General features: G+C 49.9%; 1 protein-coding gene across 3 annotated transcripts in view; it reads left to right on the forward strand.

The window, feature by feature from the left end:
* The window catches only part of Lrsam1 (leucine rich repeat and sterile alpha motif containing 1), a 38620-nt gene that overhangs the window by 19465 nt on the left and 1750 nt on the right, over positions 1-17405 (forward strand). For 2 of the 3 annotated variants that reach the window (XM_055600935.1, XM_055600934.1), the window contains 9 exons: positions 1476-1546; positions 3813-3912; positions 5055-5142; positions 9789-9863; positions 11293-11373; positions 12567-12662; positions 14516-14614; positions 15927-16058; positions 16918-16999. In XM_055600935.1, coding sequence (XP_055456910.1) covers positions 1476-1546; positions 3813-3912; positions 5055-5142; positions 9789-9863; positions 11293-11373; positions 12567-12662; positions 14516-14614; positions 15927-16058; positions 16918-16999 — 824 coding nt within the window. The remainder of the gene's footprint in view (positions 1-1475; positions 1547-3812; positions 3913-5054; positions 5143-9788; positions 9864-11292; positions 11374-12566; positions 12663-14515; positions 14615-15926; positions 16059-16917; positions 17000-17405) is intronic. The other variant, XM_055600936.1, reaches the window with a different exon arrangement.

A 17405-nucleotide genomic window follows, 5' to 3' on the forward strand; every position in this document is an offset into this window, starting at 1 on the left:
ACACACACACACACACACACACACACACACACACACACACACACACACACACACACACCGTAATGTTGTTTCTGAGCTGTCCTGGGAACCTCCCCTTTCCCGGTCATCAGATTGGGGTCTGTCCTGCCCAGTCTGGCTGTGTGGCTGCTGAGGCACGGCTGAGTGTAACTGGTGGCCCCATCTATTCAGCCCTTAATGACAGACCATATCTGGTGCTGGGCTAGGCCAGGCTATCAGGTGGCAGCAGGTGGAGCCTCTCAGAGGATCTAGGCCTTGAACTAAATCACACACAGGAACAGGCAGGTCAAGCCACTCTTGGCACAAGAATACACACAGCACACACAGCATGCGTGTGTGTATGCAAAGTTACCTTTAAATTTTTTTACTTCTGACGTCTTGGATGTAGTTCTGTGCCAAAACCTTGTTTGTAGGGACTGGAGAAATGGCCCAGAAGTTAAAAGCACTAGCTGCTCTTGGCTCAAGCACCAGCACCCGTATGGCAGCTCACAACTATCTGTAACTCCAGTTCCAAGGGATCTGACACCTTTTGGCCTCTGTGGACACCACATACAAATGTGGAGAACAGATACATGTAGGCAAAAGACCCATACACACAATAATTTTTAAAACCTTGTTTTGTTGGGCTGGAGAGTTGGCTCAGAGGTTATTCTTCTAAACAACCTCTATTCTATTCTTCCAAACCTCTGTCTCTTCTTCCAAAGGTCCTGAGTTCAATTCCCAGCAACCACATGGTGGTTCATAACCATCTATAATGAGATCTGGTGCCCTCTTCTGCTGCACAGGCAAAATGCTGTATAAATAATAAATAAATAAATCTTGGGGGGGGGGGACAACTTGTTTGCACTCAGAAGGCAGAGGGAACAGCCAGGGCTACATAATAGACCCTTCTCAGAGCAAACAAAAAGAAATAAAAACTTTGTTTCAAGCTGCTTTTAGGTTATGTCCCCTTATGTACCAAAAATAAACTTTTGTTTTGTTTTGTTTTGTTTTGTTTTGTTTTGTTTTGTTTTGTTTTTCAGACAGGGCTTCTCTGTGTAGCCCTGGCTGTCTTGGAACTGCTGGTCTTAAACTCACAGAGATCCATCCACCTGCCTCTGCCTCCTGAGTGCTGGGATTAAAAGCATGTGCCACCACTGCCCAGCTCTGATAAGATAGATTCTTATTTGTTTTTAATAACTTACTTATATGTATTTTATGTTCATTGGTGTTTTGACTGCATGTATGTCTGTATGAGTGTGTCAGATCCCCTGGACTGAAGTTACAGACAGTTGTAAGCTGCTATGTGAGTGGTGGGAGTTGAACCTAGGTCCTCCGAAAGAGCAGCCAGTGCTCCCAACCACTGAGCCATCTTTAGCCCCTCTGGTTGAAATTCTTGTTGAAATGTATTTGAAAAATGGGTTTTGATCTTGCTTTTCTTTCTTGCTCTTTTTTTTTTTTTCTTTTCTTTTTCCTAGAATAAGAATGGAGCAGTTGATGTCCATAACCCAGGAGGAGACGGAGAACCTGAGGCAGCGTGAGATCGCCTGTGAGTTGAGGGATGGGAAAGATGAGGGCTTTTGTGGACAGAGCTTGGTAGACCATTCCTCTCTGTCACGTGTGCAGGATACTGAGTGTCCACCCTGAAGAAGGGCAGCCAAGTCTGTCATGGAGCTCACTGCCTGGGGTCAGGCAAGCTGGGATTCTGAGTCTCAAGTTTCCTGTCTCTAGACTGGGGAAAACTAGAGTTACCTGCCTACCACACAGAACTGTCAGGAGGATGCCAGGGGCGCAAGCCTGAGCATGTCACAAACCTGGCTGCTCTGGCTTCTGCCACTGAGAGCCAGGGCCAGCCTTACTTGGGCTCCTGACCAGTCTTCCCCATCCTGCCATGTCCAGTGTGGTCCTGAGCTCCACATGTCCACACCAGTGACACCTGCCCCAGGCAGGCCTGAGAATCTGCAGCCAGGGCCTGAGGAAGGCTACAGAGGGGGTGCCTGTCCTTAGTTAAAATGGAGATTTGCTAGCCCCATCTTTGGGGCCTCTGTCATAGAGGTCCTTTCCGTGTGCCAGACTCAGAGCCAGACACTTGCCATGAGCATGCTCACCACACCTACAGAGGGGTCAGCCCACTGACAGCTCGGTTAAAGGGTTAAAGGTCACTCTGTCGCCATTTGGTAAAGAATAGCTGTAGACTCACCAGATGGGTGTTTATTAAGTTAATGTCACAGAGGTGGGACCAGCATCCAAGGATTTGTGCTTTCAGCCTTTCAAACTTCCTGGTAGCTGTTGCTTTGCCTGAACCCAGGGCAGTCGCTACCACTGAGCCTCACCCAGCCCCTTACTACTGTTATAACTTTAAAAAAAAAAAAAATCAACAAAGGAACTAGAGAGCTGGTTCAGTAGTTACTGTTCTTCCAGAGCACCTGGGTTCTAATTTCAGAGCCTTATGGTGGCTCACGACTGTCTAACTTCAGTTCCGGGGTCCTGTGGCTCTTCTGGCCTCTGTAGCACTGCTTGCATGGCACGTACAGAGGCAGAACACCCATACACATTTTTTTTTCCAAGTTTTGAAGAATCCAACAAAGATGACCGAAAAAGGGAGAAGATAGAGAGATGGCTACATGATAAGCATGTTAGCTGAGCAGACATTAGGACCTATACAGGGAGCTGGGGTGCCCATGCATGCACCTGTGACCCCAGCACTGTGGGGTCAGTGACAGGAGGAGTACAGGCTGTCAGCCTAGTCTGGGTTCTGTGAGAGACCCTGTCTCCAGAGAGTAAGGTGGAGAGAGAGCAGGGCATCCCACATCCTCAGACCCACGTGTACATATATACACCACAGACGGGAGCATAAAAAAAAAAAAAAACAGAAGTAAGCCAGCATGGTGGTGCATGCCTTTAAGTCCAGCACTTGGGAGGCAGAGGCAGGCAGGCAGGCAGCCTGGTCTACAGAGCAGGTCCAGGACAGCCAAGGCTACACAGAGAAATCCTGTCTCAAAAAACCAAAAGAAAAAAAAAAAAAAAAGAACAAAAGTAAGTAGAGCCTTTGCCTTTAATTCCAGCACTCGGGAGGCAGAAGCAGGTGGATCTCTTGAGTTCAAGGCCAGCCTGGTCTACAAAGTGAGTTCCAGAGCAGCCAGGGCTAATAAATAGAGAAACCCTATCTTGGGAGGTAGCTCAGTTGTTACAGAGCTTATGTAGTATCCATGAGGCTTTATGCTTTATCCCAGAACTACAAAAAATAGTTGTGTTGGTGCATACCTGTAATCCTAGCATTTGGGATGGGGAGACCAAAAAAAAAAAAGGTCTTTCTTCCTGCACAGGGAGCTTGAAGCTAGCATACATGACACTCAAAAAATAAAGGTTTTACAAGACTGTCCAGGGTAATATGGTTAATGAGCCTGTAAAGACTTTTTGTTGTTTTTCAAGACAGGGTTTCTCTGTGTAGGCGTGGCTGTCCTGGAACTCACTTTATAAGCTATCCTTTGAACTCAAAAAAGATTTGTCTGCCTCAGCCTCCCTAATGTTGGAATTAAAGGTGTGTGCCACTACTTTCGAAGCAATGTAGATATTTTTTTAAGGCCAGGTGCTGGTGCTCATCTGCAGTCACAGAACTCAGGGTGGTGAGGCAGGAGGATTGAGGATTCAAGGCCAGTCTGGGCTATCTAGCAAGCCTGGCAAGAAAGGAAGGAAGGGAGGGACCTTGTTTAAGAATGACTGTTCACCAGTGAATAGGTGAGCCCTCTGGGCCTTATCCAGGGAACCCCAAGAGTATCCACCTTTTCTTGGCGCTCAAAGCCTCCTCTCCACAGCCGCCATGCAGCAGATGCTGACTGAGAGCTGTAAGAGCCGGCTCATCCAGATGGCCTACGAGTCTCAGAGGCAGAGCCTGGCCCAGCAGGCCTGTTCCAGGTAAGGTAAGGAAGAGTGCTCCCAGGTGAGGGCTTTGAAGGAGTCAGCCAGAGGTCCAAGAGTGGAAGAGAGTTCCCTAGGCCATCCCAGCCTTGGCCACGTTACCAGGGACAGGTGTAGCCATCCTCTGGCTCTCCCATCTAGGGTCATGAGTCAGGGTTAGGCACTGATAAAGTGAGGGCAGCCATCTACCTGCGAGCCCATCCTGTCGGCCAGGTGCTGGCCTGTCTGTGGGGTGGAAGTGTTACCCATCCCCTTTTACACAAAGTCTGGGTGTGACCACAACAAAAAACCAACAAGAAATGCAAAGCTTTGCCTGGTATCGGGGCTCATGCTTGTAATGCCAGCATTTGGTAAACAGAGGCAGGAAATTCAGTTCAGGGGTAAACTACACAGAGAACTCAGCACCCACTTGAGCTACATGAGATGCTGTCTCAGCACTCATACACACACACACACACACACACACACACACACACACACACATACACACAATCAGGAGAGATGGCTGAGCTGTTAAAAGCACTGGCTGCTCTTGTTAGAGCAACACCCACATGAACTCCAATTCTAAGTGATCTGGTGCCCTCTTCTGGTGTCCATGGGCACTGCATACATGCAGAGCACTTCCATACATGCGGGCCAAACACCCATACACATAAAATAAAAATAAGTTTTTTATTAAAATAAGAAAATGCTTTTTAAAAACACCAATCTTTTTTAAAGTTTTTAATGTGAAAGAAACCCAAAGCTAAGACTTGGTGCGTGGGAAGCCAGAGGTTGCAAGCTCTGTGCCACAGTCACCAGCCTTGCAGAGCGTGCACAGAGTACAGACAGTGCGGAAGTGCTGGAGGAACATTCCGGAAGCTGAGTGGCTGGCAGGGTGTCAAGAGGTGGTTATGTCGGAGCCAGGCAGCCACCTAAGGGGGTGCTATGAAGGAGGTCAGTAGAGGGTTGGAATCCAGGACTAGGTGTTCTCTGCCAGCTGGAAGTTCTGCCACCTTCCTTGCTATCCATGAGGCTCTGCACACTGCTGTCTGTCAGTAGTGTTGAGTGGCTGTTTATCATGGTCTCCTCCGAGGTGCCCCGCACACAGTAGGTACTCAGGAAATGCTCAGTGAGTAACTGTGCTGTTTCTCTGGCAGCATGGCTGAAATGGACAAGCGCTTCCAGCAGATTCTGTCCTGGCAGCAGATGGACCAGAACAAAGCCATCAGCCAGATCCTTCAGGAGGTGAGCTCTTGCCTGGGGCCTGGCTGTGACCTCCTGCAGGACCCAGGGACCTCGTGACCTTGGAGACAGGGTACCTGACTCTAGAAAAACACCCCTCCTACTCCCCTCCCTGCCCGTCCCACCCTGAGTAGGGAGTTCAACTGAATAGCCCTGCGCAGGGAGCCAGGGCGGGGCCTCTCGCTCTTGTTCCCCACACACGCCTCTGCTCTCCCCCAGCTGCCCTCCCCAAAGCGTTGCCAGTGTCACGTGGAGCCTGAAATGGACCAAGCAGGGTCCTCACTTCAACCCTGAAGCCAGCCCTGTGCTTGTCACAGCCTTTTCCTTTGTACTCACACCATCCCAGCCCCTCTCAGCCATCTTTTCCACTTCCCCTCCTAACTCCCATCTCTTTCTTCTCCCACAGTAATGTGGTTTACTGTCTGGGGCTTGTCTGCCCAGGGCCTGTGTCTCAGCGGGCACCTGCCTCTGCTTCAGGACAGGCTGGGGCTCTTGTAGACAAGGCACCAGTCACTACCAGTTCCTCATCTGTGAAATGGGCACAGAAGCAGCTGTGTCACCTGTGCTAGAAATCCAGTGTTCAGGGATGGCGGTGTGGCTCAGGGGGTAGAGGGACTCCCTAGCATACCCAAAGACCCAGGTCCACCCAGCACTCATAAAACGCTGTGTGAACACACACCTGTATTCCTGTTGTGTGGGAGGTGGATACAGGAAGACCGGAAACTCAAGGTCATCGTTGAATCTCAGCTACATAGGGAGTTTAAGTTTGAGACCAGCCTGGGCTATGTGAGAGCAGCTCACCTCAAAAATTAATTAAAAGAATCTGTGTGGAGGGGCACTCCTTTAATCCCAGCACTAGGGAGACAGAGACAGGAAGATCTCCAAGTTTGGAGCCTGGTCTACACAGCAATAAAGAGACTCTGTTGCAATAAATAAATAACTAAATAGGTAAATGGATAAATAAGTAAACAAATAAAGCAAAAAGAAATTGAGTGCGTAGTGAAGGAAATGGAAAGCATGGTGGCCAGCCCTTGACACAGGATTTTATCATTTTACCCTTGACACATGGGTTTTATCATGACTTTTAATACAGGCATGCCAAGTATTGCACTTATATTCACTCCCATTACCTTCTTGTTCTACTTCTTATCCCTCCCACTGGCTCTCTTCCCCTTAAAATAGTTCCCTTCTGTTCTCTGGGCTTTCATTCACAAATACATGTATATGAAATATGTATTAACATCTCAGTACATAGTTATACGTATTATATAATATATACCTGTATGTAAGATGCATGTTATATAAATTTATAACATGCATATATATGGTGTTTTATATATTTTTAAAATCTAGAGTCCACGTATGAGAGAAAACCATGATCCTTATCTTTCCTTAACACAGTGATCTCCAATTCCATCCACCTTCCTACAGACAGCGTAGTTCTGTCCTTTCTGCATGAGATCCCGCTGTGTCTGCATCACACTCTCTTTACCCAGTGGCCTGCTGACGTGCATTCAGGCTGCTTTCCTGACTTCAGTTCCGTTTAGCTCTGGAGTTTGTTGATTTTGTTGTTGTTTTGTTCGTGTGAATGGTCTTTGTTGATAAGAGAGAACACTGAAGTCACCCACTACCTTTTTTTTATCAGGACCTGTCTGTTTCTTTATGTGTAGTGTTACTTTATGAAATTAAGTGAGCCAATATTTAGTGCATGTGTACTTGTAATCGCGCGGTATTCTTGGTAGAGTGTCCCTTTATTAACACTTTGACCTTGTCTCGTCCATTTTTATTAAGTTTGGCTTGGTGTCTGCTTTGCTGGGTGCGAACATCGCTGACAGTGCCTGGTTTGATTGCTACTTGCTTAGTACATTGGCTTCTATCCCTTGGGCTCTGTCTTTGTTGAGGTGTGTTTCTTACAGACAGTCCTAAGCTGAATCTAAGATCCATTTACCTTTAGAGTTGGGATGGAGAGAGAGCTCAGCTGGTAAAAGCTCTTGCCAACTGAAATAAGTCTGCTCTTCCAGAGGTCCTGAGTTCAATTCCCACGTGGTGGCTCACAGCCATCTATACTGGAATCGGCTGCTGTCTTCTGGCGTGTAGGTGTGCATGCAGGTAGAGCACTCATGCATAAAATAAATAAGATCTTTAGAGTTACAATGGCTGAGGCTTGCCGACACCTCTGACTCTACCTGCAGCTTTACTGAGTGGTTTGGATTTTGTTTGTTCTTTTCTTTCCCCCTCACTCACATTAGAGGTTTTCCTGTTTGCTGTGACTTTGTCCTGGTTCCCATCCCTTTATCTGTTCCTCTCATGAAATGTACTCTTTCCTGGGCTTTCATGACACTATTTTTCTTTCTTCTTAAAGACCTGTTTATTTTATTTTATGTGTGTGAATGTTTTGCCTGCATGTGTGCCATTTGCGGGCTCTGCTTTTGGAGAAGAGAAGGTATTGGATCTCCTGAAACTGGAGTTACAGATGTTGCTGGCTGACGCGTGGGTGCTGGGAAATGAACCGAGGTCCTCCGCTGGAGCAGCCAGTGCTCTTAACCTCTGCGCCGTCTCTCCAAGCTTACGTAAGAACCATGTGCAGTGCTGGCTTTGTGGCTTTAGTTTCTCTTGGGAATCCCGTGCTTTCCTGGCTTTGAGGGTTTCTGCTAAGGAATCTGCTGTCATCCTCATTTTGCCTTTGTTAAGTGAGCTGATGATTTTCAGTTGCAGCTTTTAAAAAATCATTACATTTATTTATTTGGGGAGGGCCACACAGTACCTGGCGGGGGTCAGAGGACAAATTGTGGGAGTTGGTTCTCTCCTTCCTACACATGGGTCCCAGGCCTTCATGTGAGTCCTCAGGTTGTAGGGAGCCCCTTTACCTCCTGAGTCATCTTGCCTTCTTTAAGATTTTAATTCTGAGCTGGGCGTGGTGTCATCTCAGCACTCGAGGAGGCAGCAGCAGGCTGGTCTCGGGGAGTTCTAGCCTTGTCTATAAAGAAGCCTAGGACAGCCAAGGCTACACAGAGAAACCTTGCCTTGAAAACAACAACAAAAGATTTTAATTTTGTTTTGTTTTGTATTCTTGACAGTTTAGCAGAATGTGATGGAAAGGGTATGTTTGGGGGCTTCCAAGTGCCTCTTGTTCTTGAGTATATATTTCCCTAGATCTGGGGATTTTTCAGCTATTAATTTTTTTTTTTTAATGTATCTGACTGTTTTGCCTGCCTGTATGTCTGTACAGCACATTCATGCACTTCTCATGAAGCTCAGAAGGGGCATCAGATTCTCGGGAACGGGAGAAACAGACAGTTGTGAGCTGCCATGTGGCTGCTGGGAACTGAATCTGGGTCCTCTGGAAGAGCAGCCAGTGCTCTTGGCCACCAAGCTTAACCACTGAGCCATCTTTCTAGCCAAGATGGCAGTTCACAGTTACCTAACTTCAGGTTTGGAATTCAGCTATAACTTCACTGAATGTGTTTTATGTGCTATTAGTTCTTGTCTCCTCTCTTTTGTCCCAGGGGGTCTTAAGTTTGGTCTCTTGATCATGCCCCAGGATTTTTGAGTTTTTGATTTAATGTTTTAATTAATTTAGGGAGTACACATGTATGGATGGTGTTCTTGTACATGTGTGTGCAGGTGAGTGTACGTGTGTTTGTGTGCTGATTTATTGAAATTTCCAATTCAAACATTTCTATTATTTTTATTTTTTTTAAATATCTATTTCCTCGAAAAATTTTTTATCCATGTCGGTAGCATTTTCATCCAGACCTTGAAATTCCTTACTTTATCCATTTACTTGTTTATATTTCTTTTTTAATTAAAAAAGGCATTGATCTTTTTTATTTAACACGTAAAACTTTTGAATTATTTGTCTGGCATTTCAACCATTTCGGTGTATCTGAATTATGTTACTAGGGAGTGGTGGTTCTTTGGAGCAATCATTTTGCCTCGACTTTCATGTTTCTTGTGTGTCTGCCCTTGTGATGTGCACATCTGTTGGAAATGGGCGTCACTTCTAGTTTAACTTGGCCACCTTAGTGACCAGACATCGCTTAAGGACTCAGTATCCAGTACCATTTAAGGCGGGGGGAAGAGGCAGGGAGGTAGGGAGAGAGAGAAGAAGAGAAAGAGAGAAAGAGGGGGGTATATCCTCCCCCACTGAGGACCCAGGACTGGAGCCCAGCTGTGTCCACCATTTTGCTCTAAGTTTCTAGTGTTTGGAGCCGTCCTTTCTCCACCTCTGGTTGTTGATGATCTTCTCTTAAAATCAGAATATGCTGCTACCCTGCCTTTTCTCAGTCAGAGTCATACGAATGCAGCTTCTGATCTGCTGTCCGACCTCAGAGCCCTCCACTGCCCAGCCTCATTTTTCAATTTTAAATGTATAAAAGTTACTTCTCCAACTGTGTTTGGTGGCCTATGTCACCAGCACCCAGGAAGCTGAGGCAGGAGGATTGCTTTGAATTCAAAACCAAACTGAGCTTCATAGACCCTGAATCAAAAGGAAAGAGAGAAGAGAGTTCATTTTCTTTCTACCCAAGAAGTGGAAAATTACGCTTTAGGATGTTTTATAGACAGGTGTGGCTCCCTTGACTGGTGTGTGCGCCGTGGGAGGAGGGAGCACCGCCTCAGCCGAGCGCTCTGTGCTTGGTCTCTTGCAGAGTGTGATGCAGAAGGCGGCATTCGAGGCTCTCCAGATGAAGAAAGATCTGATGCATCGGCAGATCAGGAACCAGGTGAGTGCCGGCTGGGCCACCGCATCCTGTCCCCACTTGCAGACCTGGCTCATCGGGGCAGCAGTCCTTACAACTCCTTGCTTCTCACTTTGGAGACCTTCTTTTCCTCAACAACCAACAATGTGGTTGTTGGTTTGTGCCTTGAACAGCAGAGGAGGTGGCCTCTTCCCAGAGCCTGACCAGAAAGAAGCCTGCTGGACAAATGCAGTGTTTCCATAATACATGGGCCAAAGAAAAGGCAGACTAACATGACCTTTGGGAAACTGGCCAGCTCAGACTCCAGTGCCCCCATCAGCTCAAAATGACTGAACAGCACATGGCTTCTTGGGGTGGGTTGGATCTCTCACTTGAGTAGGCAGCCAGGTCCTAAAATCTGTAGAGAAGGCCATGGCCTGGGAAGAGGAGGCCACCCTCCCATCCATACTCCACTCCTGACCTGTGGAATGGTTTTGGTCAGGGCCCCTGCTGGGCCTCATTGGGCTGGGGCCAGAGGCACTGCAAGCTGTCAGGCTATGGGAACACACATCGCTTCGTATTCACACACTGAATCTCACATTTTTGCATGCTCTCTTTTCTTTTTTCTTTTTTTTTTTTTCCTCTTCTTGTTTGACTTTAACCAACTTAAGTTTTTTTTTTACCTCCCTCTTTAATTTCAATCCCACGTTGCCAGACATGAAGCTCATTCCTCTGACCAGGGGTTGGTGACATCAGATACTCAGTGCTGGAAGAGTATGGCCACAGGGTCATTAGCTGGCATGGGGTGGAGAAGTCCCTGGCTGTGGGGTCTGAGAGCATGTGTGGACCCCAGATATTCTCAAGGACCTTGTTCCTCTTCAGACCCTGAGCTGGTAGATCCCAGGGAAACATTCTTTTGCTATCTGCTCTTTGTCCGTGGACAACTTATTTTAACCTCCCTGAGCGCCAGTTTCCTTATCCTTGTAAGGAAAACAGTGATACACCCCCACAGCCAGAGAACTGGTGACATGATTCCACTGCAGCCCAGGCCTAGCACACAGTAGGTGGTCAGGAAATACCTGCCGCTCGTTGGTGGGTCACTTTGGTTACCCTCTGGCCCCCTTAAGAGCTGCATAGAAGAAGTATAATACTCCCACAGCCCACAGGTAAAGGGCTCAGTGGTGACCCAGGCGGAAGGTCCATCTTGCAGACCTTCACTCTGAGATGGGCTCTGTACTGGACTCTCGGTGGTATTAACTGAGACATATATAACCATGTTTCAGGCCACCCAGAGCCATGAGGTAGCAACTTGTTTTTAAACCCTTAGTGAGATCCCAAGGCCCACAAGTTCCACTTTGTCCAGGGCTACCCAGCCTCCTGACAAAGGTTTCTGAGTCCCTGCGTGGCCAGGCAGCAGTACATAAGGGAACCATGGTGATTGTGAATCAACGCCCCTGTTTCATCTTCTGTTTAGATTAGGCTAATAGAAACTGAGTTACTGCAGCTGACACAGCTGGAGTTAAAGAGGAAGTCCCTGGACACAGAGACGCTTCAGGTATGTGAGGCTCCCAGCCAGAAGACACCCTCACCCCACGCCAACCCTGAGCTACTGCTCCTCAGCTCCAGACACAGGCTCCCCCAGCAGACAGACAGCAGGGCCAGCCCCGATAGAGCCAGCGTGGTCCAGGGGCAAAGGTAGCTTTGTGCTGGGCAAGAGGGTCAGAGGAAGGAGGGCTTCATTGCCAGGCCCACTGGGCCCATCACCATCTCTGCATTCCCCTCTCTGGGCTGGTGGCTGTGTGGTCAGGCGGGCTTCAGGTCCCACTGTCTGGGCTGACATTCCTTGTGGAGGTGTCCAGTATGTGAAGCTGGCCTGGATGTCCTACTCACAGACCCCAGAGGGCATCACGGATTGGCACATGGAAAAAAGGGCTACCTTGCTCTTCCCTGAACCTCAGTCTCCCCAGATGCACACAGGGACAAGGTAGGATGGCATGTGAGCATGCGCCCATGCCAAACTTTGGGGCAGCTTTCATCTGTCACTGTCACTATGTGTGCCCAAGGGAAGAGTCTGAGTTGACCTCGGCCTTCCAGTACTGAGAGTCCTGCCGCCTCTAGGTCTGCCCAGCTTGCTGGGTGGCCTTAGACATGTCATTGTCCCTACTGGGCCTCTCTTTCACCCCTCTCTAAGGCTGAGGCCATCAGTCATGGCTAGCCTGTGCCATCAGCCCATCAGAGAGTGTTCTTGGTGACCTCTGATGGTTTCCACAGATAAGGAACTGGGTTCCTCAGAGAAGCTGCCACTGTTAGGACCTCCATGGGGTTTCCAAGGACAAGAGGATAAGTTGTGGCCACAAACAAAGGGCGTTTGCTTGTATCTCCCTGTGTGGCAGCTTCCTCATCGTAGAGGTCCCACATCAACCTCCCTGCCATTTGCTTCCACCCATGTACTGTGGTCAGTTGGGACCCATGGCTTGTTTCTTTTGTTTGGCATTTCTCACCCTCCATTGTCATCATCACTAGGGTCCCATGCCTGGCCTGGAGCCCACAAAGAAGGGAGTTGAGGACTTGGGAGGAAGTGGGTGGCATGCCAGAGTAGGCATGCCTCAGGGTTCTGTCCCTCAACTCGGCCTAGAAACATTAGTCAGAGCCCTGAATTCAGTTAGTGGGGCTTCCGGGCCATCCCAGTTGCATTGTGGGGACCACTGTGAGAGCCCACGGGGCCTCAGGTCTGATCCTGTGTTGCAGGAGATGGTCTCGGAGCAGCGCTGGGCACTCAGCAACCTGCTCCAGCAGCTCCTCAAAGAGAAGCAGCAGCGGGAAGAAGAACTGCGTGGCATCCTGGTATGCTCTGCTCTTGTCTTCTGCTCCACACCACCTGCGCATGTGTGCATCCCTGGCGTGTGTCCCCTGGGCCTGCTTGCTGTGCTTTTGAAACACTCGTTATTCCATAGTAGGTGCTCATCAAAGGGGAACTTAAGGGCCAAGGAAAGTGTCACTCAGTAACTGTTTTAGTTCCTTGGACACACTGGTATAAAGGAGAGTTTGTTTTCACCCACAATCCAGATTATAGTCCATCCCTGGGGAAATCACAGTGGCAGTGCTTGACGTGGCTGGTCACATACCTCCAGAGTCTAGAACACAGCGTGATGAGTGCACAGCCTCTGCACACAGTGCTCGCCATGCCCTCAGGACATGGAGCAGGAGCGGGCCCCACCCTGTTTGTTTCCAATTGCCTTTTACTGCGGTATATATCAATCAGGTGGGCTGAGCCCTGCCTGCAGACACCACTCCAGCCCGGTGGGTACCTACACACTGAGGACCAAGACTAGGCCCGCCAGCCAGGCCTGAGAAGATGGGGTCACTCCTATCTTGTGAATGTCTCAAATGTCCCCCAGCTCCATCCCACGTCAGCTGAAAAGAGGGAGGCCAGCTCCTGCGGAGTCCGCACAGCCCAAGTGATGTGTTTTGTGCCCATCCAAAGTGACCCATTCCCCAAGGTGCCTCACTAGTGTGAGTGGTGTCCCTGCCCTCAGCAGACCTGGGAGCCACATATCTAAGGGGGGAGGCACCTGCATACCAGTCAGGACCATGGATACAGAAGGAAAATATTGCCTGGCATAGTGCTGCGCTATAATCCCAGCCCTTCAGAGGCTAATGGGGGAAGATCATGAATCCTAGACCAGTGTGGAGACATAGCAAGACCCTATTTCAAAAAAATACAGTACAGAGAAAACTAGAATAGAGGGTGAGGTGGCTCAGCGGGTAAGAGCACTTGTTAAGCCTGGTGACCTGCATTCTAACTGGGGACACACATGGTGGGAGGAGAGAAACAACTCCCATGAGTTGTCCTCTGACCTTTCCCTGGACATTACTGGTGAGGGGTGGGGTTGTGTGCCAGTAAATTAATGTAATATACAAATTTAAGAAGAAAAGGAACATTCTTGGCCCTCTCAGGAGAACAGCAAAGGCAGGCAGACACAGAGAAGCTGGGGGATGCATCTGTCCAAAGCACAAGTAGACAGGCCTGTCTGGTCCTGCTGTGACCCTGGGCCTGATGAGTTGGGAGAAGAGAGGGCATCTTTTCCGTGTACAGCCCAGCATGGCCCACAGTGCTGCAGTAGCTATGGTGAGCACCAATCAGAATCGAATCGCTAGCTCACTGCCTCATCCCGGCACCTAGGACAGCGCCCACCCAGGAGGACCCTTTACTAACATTTCCCAAATGGCAGAGTGAGGACCTCCCTGCCATTGGTATGTCCACCTTGTCCAGCAAAACAGCCCTCCTCAGAAGTCCTGAAGGTCCTACAGCCACCTGCCTGGCATCCAGAAGAAGGCCTGCCCTTGTTGGGGACAGAGACACTACACAAGACTTTGCTGTCTCATAAACAGACCAAAAGGCATCCCTCTCAGAGATAGTAGAGAGTTGGGACCTAGCGCAGGAGGCCAGGAGCAGGCTCCCCTTGCCACATGTGTGGTCCTAAGCAGCTCGCTGCTCTTCATCATGCTCACTCCCACAGCGGTTGAGCGCAGCTGAGCTTCTGTCTTTGCCTTGTGCCTTAAAGCAAGGACAGCAGGTGATGGGAAAGTCACGCACACCTGGAGGAGCACAGGAGGCAACATGGTGGTCTGACAGCCTCTGTTTCCTGACCAGAAGCTAACCAGCGGTTAATGGGGCTGACTTCTGTTCTTGGCAGGCGGAATTAGAAGCCAAGAGTGAAACAAAGCAGGAAAATTACTGGCTCATCCAATACCAACGGCTTTTGAACCAGAAGCCTTTGTCCTTAAAGCTGCAGGTAAGGACCTTGGTACTCATCTGGCCTGGAAGCCAGAGGGCCTAAAGGCACCTCAGCCCAGCCCAGCTGGGGACGGCTGCACCGGGACTCCAGTGTGGCAGCTCCCCGCAGGGAGAGTGAGTGAGTATTCACCCTGAGGAGAGAGAAGCAAGACATTGGTCACTACTGTGCTAGAGGAAACTTGTGAGCTGTGCAGCTGGGTGGGCAGACATGGCTAAACTTCCTTTTTGCACATGCGCGCCCGTGCGCGCGGGGGCACACACACACACACACACACACACACACAGAGTTTTTATTTTGTTTTTGAAACAAGCTCTCTATATTGCTCTGGCTAGCCTGGAACTCAGAGATCTCCCTGACTCCGACTGCTAAGTGCCGGGATTAAAGGTGTGTGCCATCACACCTAGCCTAACACACAATTTTTTTTGAGGTGGGGTCTTACTGTATCACTGGCTGTCCTAGAACTCACCGTGTAGATTAGGCTAGACTGGAACTGAGAGTGGTCCATGTGCCTCTGCCTCCTAAGTGCTAAGACTCAAGTGTGTGCCACAGACAGCTTACTTTGGGTTTTTGTGAGATGATCTCACTGTGTAGCCCAGGCTGCCCTTGAACTTACCGTCCTCTTGCCTCAGCTTCTGAGTGCCCTTACTCGAGGAGTGTACTACCACCCCTGGCTTGCATTTTTGTGTTTTATATGTGTGCGAGCATGGTATGTGGGTGTGCAGTGACTGGAAGCTGGCATGGAGTGTCTTCTCACAGTCGCTCTCCTTCATTGTTTTATGTGTACGAGTGTTTTGCCTGTCTGTGCTGTGTGTCTGTGCACAGCCTGTATGCCTGGTATCCATGAGATCAGCAGAGGGCTTAGATCCCTGGGACTTAGGTTACAGACAGTCGTGAGCCACCATGTTGATGCTGAACATCAGCCTGGGCCCTCTGCAAGAAGAGTAAGCTCTGTCGACCACTGAGCCTTGTCCATACAGTTCTGGTGACTTGCTCTTCTCCCGTAAATACTGATGGGCAGCTTCCAGACCATGCTCACACAGCTCCCCAGTGTTCTCAGGGGCCTGCGTGTGCCGGGTGTGTAGCCGGGCTTCTGTAGCCAGCTCCCTCCTGATGCATGTTGAACAGGCATAGAACAGCAGTGAACTCCCTCGTGGGTGGATCTCTGTGCACTTACACACAGCTTCCTGTGGGGAAAGCACAAGGATACGGTTGTGTCACATACTCAGACTGCTTGTCCCATCTTGAAGCCAGTGGATCTTATTCCTTCCTTCCTGACCCCCTTGGCCTTGCCCATGGGGCCATCCTGCAGGAAGAAGGCATGGAGCGGCAGCTGGTGGCCCTGCTGGTAGAGCTGTCTGCCGAGCACTACCTGCCCATCTTCGCCCACCACCGCATCTCACTGGACATGCTGAGCCGAATGAGCCCTGAGGACCTGGCTAAGGTGGGCAGCCGTTGTCAGAAAGGCCGACCAGGCCTGGACCCAATGTGACAAAGGGTTGATGCATGTTCTGTTCAATTTTTGCTGAGTCCAGGTCTGTCCAGATCAGGTGACTCTGGGTCTCCGTGCATCTCGTGGCCAGAGCCGCTGCCCCCTCTGCCTCCACTTACCTGTGTGCTCAGCCTGTCATTAGCTAAGAAAATGAGGACTGTGGGTCCTGAAGTTTGGATCTGCACCTGTAGGGCCAGCACAGGTCAGCGTCAGCTTGTGCCATGGTGTCACGTTCATAGCTGTAGCACTGCCTGAGCTCCAGTTACATCCTGACCACAGTGTCAGCTCCTTTCATGGAACTGATCCACCCTGGACAGATGCCTCCACCCAGGACAGAGGCAGGGCCAGGCTCAGAAGGACTTCATGACACCGTACGGTTCTGGCCGTGTGCTCAGACACTGGGGCAGGACTGTGAGGCTCAGGCATGGCTGCTTCAGTAGCTCTCTGTCCTCACCTCACCACATACAGTGACAGGGGTGTTCAGGGTCCAGAGGAGGGTCGGTGCAGGTGGCACTGTCTGGGCAGTCCCTGCCCCCTGACACACTGAGTAAATCAACGTACGTTACAGATTTCGCTCTGCCACAATGATGTTCCACCCAGGCCTGAGTCAGCCACCTACACAGCGGTGGCTCTGCCCTGCCTCATGCTGCCCCAAGGCCCAAGCTTCCTGTTTCCATCGAATGTGCCAGAGGCGGAGGATGAGGCATATGGGCATGGGCACTATGTGGCGGTTTAGTGCTGGAGAGCTGGTTCCCGCCCGGGCTCAGACCTGCCCTCAGCCCCTGGTCTGCTCTTCCCTGCTCTGCCACAGGTGGGCGTCTCGGAAGCAGGCCTACAACACGAGATCCTACGGAGAGCCCGGGACCTGCTGGATGTGGCCAGGGTCCAACCAGGTACTGAGTCTAGGCTCTTTCCAGGGTTGGTTAGACGCACCGGAGTGTGTGGGCTGTGGCTGACAACCTAGGGGCTACTAGCCCCAGGGCAGAGCTCTGGATACAGAGGGGGCTTTGTTTGGGGGAGGGCAGGGAATAGGCATAGTTGGGTTGTTCCCATTCTGTCATCACCTGATGGACCCATCCTGTTTCCTGGGAAGCCACTAGCTACTAGCTGAGGGCTCCTGTCCTGTGGCTCCACCACTGGGTGGTGATAGGGTTCCAGGCAAGTGATGTCCTCTCTGGGAGCCTCACGTTTCTGAGGCCTCTCTCATCTCTGAGCTCTGAAGGATCCACAAGCAGAGAGTACAGTCTCAGGGCAGAGAATTCATTCCCATCTCACAGATGGAGACTTAGGAATGAATGA

Source organism: Psammomys obesus, unplaced genomic scaffold (assembly GCF_907164565.1).
Source record: "Psammomys obesus unplaced genomic scaffold, mPsaObe1.curated_primary_1811, whole genome shotgun sequence".
In the NCBI taxonomy this organism is placed as follows: domain Eukaryota; kingdom Metazoa; phylum Chordata; class Mammalia; order Rodentia; family Muridae; genus Psammomys; species Psammomys obesus.